This window comes from Helianthus annuus, chromosome 16 (assembly GCF_002127325.2).
Source record: "Helianthus annuus cultivar XRQ/B chromosome 16, HanXRQr2.0-SUNRISE, whole genome shotgun sequence".
Taxonomy (NCBI): Eukaryota; Viridiplantae; Streptophyta; class Magnoliopsida; order Asterales; family Asteraceae; genus Helianthus; species Helianthus annuus.
Genome location: NC_035448.2, coordinates 161,513,975 through 161,526,395, shown reverse-complemented (window position 1 = coordinate 161,526,395; position 12,421 = coordinate 161,513,975). Strand labels below are relative to the sequence as shown.

Below are 12,421 nucleotides of genomic sequence, written 5' to 3'. Positions count from 1 at the left end.
ACATAGTTTAGAAGTGGACATGAGCAACTTAAGTCAGTAGTTGATCATGATGTCGTAGAGAGGAACTTCCATGATGATTTTTTTAATGAATTAGAAGAAGACTTAAACGTTGATATGGACAACTTTGATAGTGCTAGTGAGAATGAATGTGATGAGGTTTGTGTGCTAAACCAAGCAACTAGGAGAATTAGGAAGCAAAGAAGGAAAAATCTTGACCAACATAATGCATTTTATATTGGCCAACTTATTAAAGATAAGCACCAGAAATGAACCACTAAGGTGTAGGGTAGTATACAAAAGGGAAAATCCACAATTGGTAGGGGTTGAAGGTGTAGAAAGGGAAGTTGGCCAAAACAATGGGGGTCAATCTGCAAAACCTAAACTTTGGAAAAGGAAAACAAAACCTAGTTGTCCATTTGTTGTTCAGATCTCTAGACAAATAACCATAGATGCTTGGTGTGTGAAAACAATTCAGCCTGAGCACAACTGTCTTCAAATTAGAGAAGTTGGTCTCTATACCATGAGTTTCATCGCCAAGGAGATATAGTCGCTTGTTGAAACCAACCCTAATACACCCATGCCGGCTCTTCAAGATATAATCCAGAAAAAGCATCAGATATAAGTTTCAATTATGGAAGTGTTTAGAGAAAATTATATTGCCTCAGCAAAAATTAATGGTGACTATAGAGATCAGTATGGGTTGTGCTTGTGATAAACTATTTAAGGCTAATCTAGGTAGCACAATTAAGATCGATGTGGAGCCTCATGCAAACTGTAGTAGTGGTGTGAGGTAATTCAGAAGGATTTACATATGCTATGTTGGTATGAAGAGAGGTTTTAAGCTTTGTGGCAGAGAATTGCTGGGATTGGATGGTTGTTTATGAAAGGGCTATATCCAGGACAGATCTTGAGTAATGTGGGTGTGGACGACAATAATGGTATCTATCCACCCTGTTTTTCTCTTATTGAACGTGAATGCTATCAAAGTTAGGCATGGTTTTTGGGAAACCTCCAGGATCATCTTGATAGCACTATGGAGTCTAATTTCACATTTATTAGTGACCGAAAAAAAGGTAGGTCCTCCAATGTATCATCTTTGTGCTATGAAATGAAAGTTACCTAAGTTGTCTGGTCCTATCCATGCAAGGTCTCATTCCAGCTTTGAAAAGGGTTTTTCCCTCAAACAGAGCATGTGTATTGTCTTAGGCACATACACGAGAACATGAAGAAGCAATGGCCAGAAAATGTTTTTAAAAACATGTTACGGAGAGCAACTATGATGACAAGCATGCCTTACTTCCAAATTGCCATGCTGGACATCAAGGCTGCCAGCCCCAAATTATACCATTGGCTACTTCAAATCCCACCTGAATCATGGTCAAGAGCTCATTTTACACATAGGACTCAATGTGATATATTGTTGAACAATATATGTGAGGTGTTTAGCAAGTAGATAATTGGAGCTAGAGATAAGCCTATAATCACATGTCTGGAGTTCATCAGGGAATACATGACAAAAAGAATTGTTAATTTGAAAAGGCTTCAAGCAAGAACAAATGGTCCATTAACACCGTATACTGAATAGGTCCTCAAAGAGGCTAAAGAAAAAGCTTCACGGATGAATGTACTCATGGTTGATGCAGCAAAATACCAGGTGAGTGGTACAAGATCTTAATGTGTGGTCAATGTGGATCTGAAGACATGCTCATGTAGAAAGTGGGATTTGACTGGGATTCCTTGTAAACATGTTATTGTTGTCCCTCTGGGACATGGCAGGGAATGGTATTAGGGCTGGCATTGCTGAAAACTGGGTGTCGAAAGTATACTGGTTGGAAATATGGAAAAAAGCATACGATTATTACATTGAGCCAATATGTGGTCCTGAAATGTGGACTCTATCCTAGTGCCCAACTATATTAATTCCTCCAAAGCATCATAAACATGTATGTCATGACATGACACTCCTTTTTGGTTAATGAAAAGATTGTAAAATAATTGTGTGTCGTTGTTGTAGGTTGGAAGACCCAAGAAGAAGAGAAAGATGTATGTTGATGAGGTTCATAAAAGTTTTGTAATGACATGTAAAATGACCAGGAAAGGTCAAATCATAAAATGTACCAAATGTAGTAACAAAGGTCATAACCATAAGAGCTACAAAGGCCAAGGAGGTGTTGCCCAACCCGCTCAACAACCTGTTTCACAAAACTCAACATAGGGTGCACCATAACCTACTTAAGGCTGATTTTTATGCAGTTCATTTCATGTTTCTTTGCTTTAAGACAATGTTTGTTTGTATGGTGTGTTTTTAAGACAATGTTGGTTTGTATGTTATCAGGATAATGTTGGTTTATCTTATAAGACAATGTATGTTTGGTTTGTTATTCAATAGTTGATGTTTGTTTGGAAGTAGTTGACCACAGAAAGTCAAATAAAGTCACAAACAGTTTGATGTTTGGTTTGTTTGGAAAAAATTAACTACACGAAGTCAAAGATGGTAACAAACATTTTGATGTTTGGTTTGTTATTCAACCAACCAATCTTGGTTTGGTTTCCATACAATGATTGTTATTGACAAGTTTGACAGAAGAAATTCAACATAAAATATAAAATGAGTCTAAATACAACAACAAGGGTACCAAAATTGCCCATTTGAAGGCTAATACATTACTGGTCATAATCCCACCATTACATAACAAGTTTCATTACATAACACAATTCTGAATACAATAGTCATGACAAACACATATCATTTCCAGTGACAATCATCGTTGGACCATTCAGTATCTGACTCATGCTCTCCTTTGTGCGGATCATGAAACTACCGGTTATCACTTTCCTCTGACATGTCGTAGTCCCGAGCCTCTTTTAACACATCATTATCAATTTCTAACTCCTGTTCTTTTAAATGTTCCCCTTGCACATCTTCTTCAAACCTGATGATTTCATCCCTATAATACAGTGCTATCAACTCTTCTTTAGGCATATTCAGCTCCCTCACAAAGTTATCTTCAACCACTTCTTTGTCCTCTGCCTTTCCCAGCGGTTCATCACAAAGTATAATCACACGTTTACAAGAACGCTACCAAAATAATAGACATGATAATCATAATTCTCACTGCCATTATCAACATGAACATAAATGGCATGACATAAAACATCAAATCCATTACATCAAATTCATTACAATTAAAACAACAACCAAATCAAACAATAATAACATACACGATAAACAACAACAAGCTAACTACAAAACCAATCTTCCATAATGTGACTTGCTTAGCTTAGGATTTGAGCATTTCGTCTTTCTTGTCGGTATTCCATAACAAAGTAGGAACTACACTTTCACATTTGTCACATATGGGATCATCAGCTCATCTTGTGAAACCACATTTCTTCGGTTGTTCAATACACACAATCTGATCAATTCAAGGACTCATGACACACACAAGTCACATAAATTGCCTACACACAAAAAATTCAAACTGATCACACACTCAAATCACTTTAGTAACAACCATGGAATTAAAGTAAAATGAAAGGAACACTTACACAACATAGGAATGGACATTCAAAGTTAGCTTTAGTATGGGATAGTTTCATGGTTGTCATACCTCCACACACTGAGCAAACACCTTTCAACGAACTCCCTTTAGCACCATCATTGATCGGCGAGCTCTATTTTGTCGTTGAAGAGCACGAGTACTGCGACATTGTGCTTGATGATCGATTTGGAGCAGGGAATCAATTTGCAAACATCAGATGGAATTAGGGTTCATAATGGAGGTTGGATAAGAGAGGGAGATGATTTAATAAAGTAGGTGGGGGTATAAAGGTAATTTCAACCTTTTTTAACGTTCAACATAGTAGTTAACTAACGTCTGGGGACAGGGTAGACGAAATACCCACCTTAGGGTTTCATCTGGAAAAAAAATTAAAAAGTAGTGTTTCATCTGGCAATCTGGACTAAACCACAGGGTGGCAAATTGCACTTTACTCTTTCTTTTATTATATTATTATACCGATAGATAGAAACATATATCTTTTATAGTTAACCCAAATTCATAAAATTTCAATAATATGAACTCTCTTATATATCTTTATATTAAATTTACACATTTTATTGAAATCAATTTATAATTAATCACTACCAAACCCAAACCCAATATTCCAATAATCTTAATTCTCGATGGAGTCTTTGGCGTGGGAGCGTTGCCGGGGGCTTCAACAACGCCGACCACACCGCCCTGGGTGATGGCGTGGGGATGTGGCGTCAAGAATTTCACACGACGTGGGGCGATGATTGGTGGTGATGTGTCGGCTGGTGGTTGGTTGTGGGATTATAGCCGTTTAACGACTATAACTTTAAAAAAAAGTTTTTTTATTAAAAATAAATATAAGCACTTTCTATATAAATCAAATCTCATTCAACCATTTTTACCAATTCTCTTCTATCTCACTCCAAAGTTCATACAGCTTCTCTACTTTTATAAAAAAATGCATCCCCACAACCGCTCCTTTGATCCAAACAACCCGTATGTCCGAGACGAAACATCGAATACCAGTTCACCTCAAAATCGTCCTCTACAAGTTCTGGGTAACTTACCTGACATAATGACGTACACGATTATCTCAACGGGCATGTTTTATCCACCTCAATTTCGACTACTAATCCCAAACGCCCCTTACAAGAAAGGCTCGACCAAAAAGAAAAGGGCTTGATTAATGCCTTGCATCTATTCAACACTTATGTTTGACCAGCATTCTGCGCATGGTATGTAGTGGATAGGGCTTGATTAATGCCTTGCATTCTGAGGAACTCTTTCCAAAACTTACAGAGAAATAATGCGTCCCTATCAGAAACTATAGTTTGAGGATACCCATGGATCTTGAACACACTATCTAATACCACTTGAGCCACTTTAGTTGCAACATAAGGATGTTTCAAAGCCAGAAAATGCCCATACTTAGTGAACCTGTCAACTATCACCAGAATAGTATCAAAACATTAAGAAGTAGGCAATCCTCCTATGAAATCGATGGATATGTCTATAAATATATTTAAGTAGGAACAAGTAGAGGATTTAGAAGACCATGTGAAGTTACTGTTTCATACTTAAACAAATCACACTTTTTAACAAACTGCTTGATATCTTTGGCTGCTCCTTTCTAGTAAAACAAATCTTTAAATCTTTGCATTTTAGTGTGAACTACAGAATGTCCTGCTTGAGGAGAAGCATGACATATCAACAAAATTTCTTGTCTCAGTTGTACATCTTTAGGAACCCATAACTTGTTCTTTATTTTGAGGACTTTTCCATCACAAAAACAAATGAGGAATAACTTCTCCTTGAATTAATTTCTAAATCAGTTCTTGAGCTACTATATCATTATTCAAACAACTATGCAACCTTTCCAACAACAAAGGTTCATATAAGATACAACCATTTGAAAAAATGCAGCCTCAAGTATTCTAGATAGTGCATCTGCTACCCCATTATCTATACCTTTCTTATATACTATATCATAGCCATACCCTATGAGTTTACTTAACCAAGTATGTTGCAGGGGTGCAGTGATCTTTTGTTGTAACAAGTGTTTTAAACTTTTTTTATAAGTTCTTTTGTAAAGTGTTTCAGAATCAAAATACTGATGCCAATACTTAACTGTCATCAATATTGCTAGCAATTCTTTTTTATAAACTAACGTCTTACTGATAAAGATTTGTTGAAAAATGCCAGAGGATGTTTATCCTGCATCAAAACAGCTCATAAACCTTTTGATGAGGCGTCAGTTTCAATGACAAATTCCTTGGACCAATCTGGTAGTGCCAACACATGTGCTTGAATTAAGGCTTGTTTCAATTGTTTAAAAGCTTGTTGAGCCTCTTTAGACCACTTAAAAGCATTGTTTTGTAATAATAATGTCAAGGGTTTAGAAATTGTACCAAATGAAGAAATGAATCTTCTATAATAACCAGTTAATCCAAGGAAACCTCTTAGTTGTTTGACTGTGGAAAGAATTGGCGAATCTGTAATCAATTGAATCTTAGACTGATTTGTGGCTACTCCATCCTTTGATATCACATGGCCTAAATACCCCACTTTAGTATCAGCAAAGCTACGTTTATACTTTTTGGCCATCAACTTATTAACTCTAAACAATTCCAATACTTCTCTAAAGTCAATCAAGTGTTGCTGGATAGATTTGCTGTAGACTAGAATGTTGATGTGCGTGCGTGTTTATATATTTTTTAGATATATTTTTAGCTCTTTTTACTCGCAAATTCAATTTTTAAATTTATAAAACATGATATTCTACTATCACTCTACACACACGTTAGGGCAAGTGCACCCATCGCGGACGTAGTATTGTGATGGCAAGATACCGAGGTCGTCTAAGGACACAAGAGCTTTTGATACCGGCTTATCTTTAACGTCTAATCTAATCAAATTTTGATGAAAAGGGTTTTTAAAGCTATAAAAAGATAAAGTAAAGATAAAAATAAAATATAAGGAAAAACAAATAGACAAGAAGGAATCACTTGGTTCCAACTCCTCTTTTATGTATCATTTTAATGATTTCCGCACTTTGGGCATTTTAAGAGATTATCTTTAAGTTATAGTACTAGGCCCCCTTCCAGGCAGCGTTACCCTCAACCTATTGGTTTGAATCAGCAGGGATACAGTCCTGCAAGGTCGGATTATTGAAAGATAATTAAGTAAGTTATTAATACGAAAAGTGGTAGGCCCCTTCAAGACAGCGTTACCCTCAACCCTTTAGTCTGAGTCAGTAGGGATATAGTCCTCGCATGGTTGGTTTAAAGTTTTAATAGTAGTTTATAGATAAGGGGTTCAAGCGGTTTCTTACTCTCAGTCAGGCCAGTCATTCCTAGCCAATCCATGGAGTAGTACTAAACTTGAACCAGGTTCTCGCAGGATCTATACACTGAACGAGACATAGAATCACCCAACCACCCTTCTAACCCCCTTCCAAGTAGTTAACGCGTTTTATATAGATCGTAAAGACACAAATATGTGAATCAACAACATATGAAAAATGGTTAGATAAATTCGCCTTCAATATAAAAAACTAGTTATTAAAGTCATAATACATACCCAATTAAAAAGGAGCCAAAGATTGGAAATCAAAAAGTAATACATAAAAGATTTGTCTTCACCAAGTGATGTGAGAGTTTAGCCAAGCATGGCCTTTGTTTGACAAAGACTCTTACGATCGATCTTGGATCCCGAGACTACTACACACTCTAAATGATGGAAGATGGATGATGGATGATGGTGGTGGATGATGGTGTTGTAGTGGTGGTAGAGTGGTGGCGAGTGAGAGAGAAGTGGTTTACCAAGGGATGGATTGGAATAAAACCAAGCACCCGTATTTATAGCTGAAATCAGAACATCTAACACGGCCCGTGCCCACCTGGCACGACCCCGTGGCCTTCAGTCTCTCTTCTCTTCATTAACTGTAGTGTCAGACCTTGTACTAACACGGCCACGTGTGTCAACGGCACGACCCGTGGCCAATGTACTTGCTATACTATCTCAGATTTTGCAAATCTTAGAGTTGACCACGCCCCGTGTTGCCTTAGCACGGCCCCATGTTGAGCTTCTGATTTGTCTTTTGTTGTTGTCTTTTTCTTCTGCAGAGAATTCTCACTGGGCACGGCCCATGCCTGGTGGGCACGACCCCATGCCAAAGCTTCTGATTTTGTTATTTTCTTGGTTTAGATGTGGATGGGGGCTTGGCGAGTTATGTCAATCCTCCTTCATTGTATTTTATGTTGGTTTTTGCTGTTATTTTGCTCCTCTTGTGCATTTGAGCTCTTTTGACCCTGTAAATTAAAAAGGAACAAAGAAACGGGCTTTTTCCAACATTAGTGCTGAAAAAGGGTTGATTTTACGCGGTATTTGATATAATTTATATGTTGTATTTTAAGCACATCAAATACCCCACACTTGAATCTTTGCTTGTCCTCAAGCAAAACTCTTTAATGTTGCTTACACACCCAAATGGAATTGGTAGAGAAGAAGTTTTCGGGTCTTGTTTGTAGAGTGTCGGGAATCCAAGTTCTTTATTCTTGTTTTTATATTATTTACAATCCTTTTCGACATGATCTATTTTGAACCATTTTTAAGAAAAGTAAATATTTTTGGGCATAACATGCCTTTATAAAATTTCATTTAGCTATGTACAAATTCACACACCTCACAAGTGATCACTCAACACTCTGCCGAAGATGTATAGGTGAAACGCTCGATACCGGTATGGAACTTACTCCTACCGTATGCTTGACAAGTAATCAAACCTCCTCCCTTTTAAATATCAAGAGGACTTTGAAAGGGTAATTTTGGCTAAGGGTAGGATAGTCTTATTGAAAAGTGGCTAAAACGTAAAATGTCGGTTTTCTTTTGAAAATTTATTTGTTTGTGACTTAGTTATAAACTACATTTTTATAAGCAATAATTTCTGCATATTTATTTCAAGTAGCTAGAAATTTTTTTTATATAAAACTAAGTCACCTCTAAGTCAACTCTTGTTATATGATTTTCAAAAGAACCGCATTTTACTAGAAACGAGGGGTGTGAAAACAAATAAAAAGCCATTTAGTGGCACACACTTTTAATGGCATTTAGAATTTGTGCCACAAATTTGGATTTTTAATGACACTTTGTGTATTCCATATTTGCTTAGCACATCTTTTTAGTGACATTTAGTTTTTCTACCACTAAAATAGGTTTTTAATGGCACTTTACGTTTACCACTAAAAAAATCAAGCACTTCTTGTATACATTTTTGTCTTTCCTTCTTGAAATTTTTTAATAACATTTCTCCTTAACTCATTTCTCCACACTAAAGGTTATTCCCTCCCAAAACCAAATTAATCTATGAATTAATTTTGAATAAATTTACGTCGAAACTGAGCCAAGCTAATGAGCGAGCCAAGCCAGGCTATTCTGGCTCGTTATAACCCAAGTCGAGCTAGGCTCGATTTCTAACCAAGTGGAGCCGGCTCGACTCAGTTTTAAGCCAAACCAAATTAATCGAGCTTCTTCAAGCTAAATTTAAACGAGTTTTACACAAGACACTTTTTAAACAACCCTACTCTAATTTAACCTTTTATTTTCACTCTCTTATAAACAATTTATAATATTATATATCTTACAAGCTTTACTAATATTTTTAATAGTTTTATATTTACATCTAAATCTAAATATATGGTGTTTTAGTTTGTTAAAAGGAAGTTTAATTTTGTTTTCCATCCGTATCAATTTTTCAACATCCCCCCCATCCCCCCCCCCCCCCCCCCCCCCCCCCCACAAAAAAAAAAAAAAATCAATTCCCTCTACTTTAACTTCCGTCTACACCAAATTAGTTCCCAAATCAACCCTAACTGCAAGAACATTAAGCGGCGATTGCAAGATGGGTTGTGATGATTGTTTCTCCTGTCTCTCAGCGAAGACTCATCAGGTGATGAACTCCTGGACAACCTTATTCTTCCGATCATATCAAGTTTTCTTTCAAATCACGAAATCATGTTTCTTTCAAGTGGGTAGTAGTAAAGTTCACACTTAAACGCCTTTTAAACTGCGGGGAGTGGTGGCGTTGATTGGGGACTTGGGGCGGCGGAAGCCAACCAACGCTGGCTAGCCCACTCCGGGCCAGCGTTGGCTTGGCGTTGCCCAGCCAGCGTCGCTATGAAGCCCGGCGTTTGGGGGGGGGGTGAGCTGGCTAATTGGGATTGGCTGGAGAAATCCGACCAATAGTTAAAATAAAATTTAAATAGTCTAAAAAATAAAATAAAAATAACAAATGACACATGGCTGGCCACGTCAACCCACACCCAGCCAACAGCCCCGCCACGCCACACCATCCATGTGACCCCACCAGCCTGCCACTTGTCGCTCAAAGCCCTAACCCAAGCCCCCCACTCCCCAAAGTCTTAGGTAATGCGTAGTGGGGCGTTTTGGCCCCTTATAGCGCCGTAATGGCGCCGGCTACACCACCCCAAAGGGCGCTATGCCCAAAAATTTTTTTGAAGCGCTATATTTTTCGCGGCGTGAAGAGGAAGGATTTTGAATTTTTGACCGTTTACAAACGGTCACTTTAATAAAAAAAAAATCAATTTATTTTTCAAACTTTCCTTTAAATCATTCTCCTCCCCTATTTTTTTTACCACACACACTCAAACATTCTCATCTCTTCCATATTTTTTTAAAATTCTTGATATTTTATACAATGCATCCATTCAACCGTGGCTTCATTCCTCCCCGATCTAGTGCAGACCCAAACCAAAGTGGTAATCCTACTCGCCCCGTGGCGCCGGTTCCCACTAGACCCAACCCTTTCGGCTCCGGTTTTCTCGATTACAATCAACAAAGTCCCGGGTTCATGAATCTTTTGAACCAACCGCTATCATGGGACCCTAATCTCTACGGGTGAAACCCAAATCAAAACACGGATGGGATGGGGTCATCTCAAGCGTTTGGGTCGGCTCAAGCTTTCGGCTCCCCACTACACGAACCCGATGTTGTTCCGGAGACGCAACCCGAGGTACCGGATACGCAACCGGAGACGCAAAAAGGAAAAGGAAAAGCAAAACGGTCACATAAAAAGAAAGTGGAAACCAACACCCGAGCGAAAAAAAATGTGATAACGTGGGAGCCCGAAGAGGAGTATGCGTTAATCCGCGCTTTCATCGATGTTTCGGAGGACCCGGTCATATGTATGTTTATTTTATTTTCTGTTTTTAAATTTATTTTCTGTTTTTTTTATTTTCTGTTTTTTTATTTTCTGTTTTTTATTTATTTTCTGTTTTTTATTTATTTTCTGTTTTTTATTTATTTTCTGTTTTTTTTTTATTTTCTGTTTTTTTTATTTTCTGTTTTTTTTTTTATTTTCTGTTTTTTTTTTATTTTCTGTTTTGTTTTTTTTTCCGTTTTATATTTTATTTTCTGTTTTATATTTTATTTTCTGTTTTTTATTTATTTTCTGTTTTGTTTTTATTTCTGTTTTTTATTAATTTTCTGTTTTTTATTATTTTCTGTTTTTTATTATTTTCAGTTTTTATTTTTTAAATTTTGAACTAACATTTTATTTTGTTTTTTTTTAGCAAACAATCAAAGTAAAACCGTATTTTGGAACCGAATACGAGAACTCTTTTTCGAGCTCATGGGTAGAGGAGAGGAATACCGCCTACCGGACTCTATATCGGGGAAGTGGACCGATATAAACAGGAAATGCACAAACTTTCAAACCGTGTACCAACGCTTGTATTCCGGATGGAAAAGTGGAAGTAGCGATGAAGACATTACGCAAGAGGTATTGGTCGAGTATACGCAGGCTAATGGCCATTTCCCGTACATGAAGTGTTGGCAAATCCTTCGCCATAGCCCCAAATGGGCCGTCGTATCTACTCCAAGTGGTCGTTCGGGAAATACACGGCCATCAAAGAGGTCCAAAACAAACGAGTCGGGTGAACCCGAAACGCCAACCTCCGACGCTCGAAACACCGGCTTGAACGAGGATATTCCGGATGACGAGCCGGTGGAGGAGCTACCAAGACCGCCCGGAAGAAAAAGCCGGGCGAAAAAACCCGAGTCGTCGTCGATGTCTATGGGAACGGATATGAGTAACGCATTTTCGGAGATAAACAAGCGACTTCAAGACATACACGAACTCGGTAACAAACTTTTGGAGGAGAACCGCGAAGTTACGGAGATTATGCGGGATCGACAATGGGCTCACGACTTTGAGTTCTACTCCAAACCGCATGACCACTTAACGGGAAAAGCTTTGAGAATGGCGTTGGCACAAAAGGAGCGGATTGAAAAAAAATATAATCTTTGATTGTGTAATTTTTTTTATGCTAGTTTAATGTTTTTTTTTTCTATTTTAATGTTTTTTAATTTTATTGTACTTTTTTTTATTTAATGAAATGAAATTTATTTTTAAAAAAGTTACAAATGAATTAAAAAAATAAAAATTAAAAAATGAGTAATGATTACACAGGGGCTTTATGACTACGGCCTCAAATTGCATAACGTCCCATAAAGCTCCGGGGTGACGTGGCATGCCACATGTCGCATAACACCCCTAAAAGAGCTTTATGACTACACATGCACTTAGAACTTTGAATCTACCAATTTCATCTTAATTTTCACAATTCAAACCAGCAGAACAGGTTCATTTCACTTTCCATCATTATTGACTCTTTCTCTGATTTCTATATTTTTAATCTTACATTATCATTGGTTGTATATCTGACTCATGAAACTTTTTCTAATTTTCAAAGGCTCATTCTATACGCACCCCCCCTCTTCCTGATTACACCCCCTTTGTGAGAGGAACAGTCAATAATGATGTGTTTCTAGTCATACATGACAGTTGATGCTTTTATAATTTTTGT

General features: G+C 37.4%; 1 protein-coding gene across 1 annotated transcript; it reads left to right on the top strand.

Annotated features, from left to right (window-relative positions):
* The first annotated feature begins 10,479 nt into the window (after positions 1-10,479).
* Positions 10,480-11,862, top strand: LOC110919800 (glutathione S-transferase T3-like). The gene is made up of 2 exons (XM_022164054.2): positions 10,480-10,738; positions 11,126-11,862. Exons 1-2 carry the CDS (start codon positions 10,480-10,482, stop codon positions 11,860-11,862), a joined length of 996 nt encoding a protein of 331 aa, XP_022019746.1.
* The last annotated feature ends 559 nt before the right edge of the window (positions 11,863-12,421 follow it).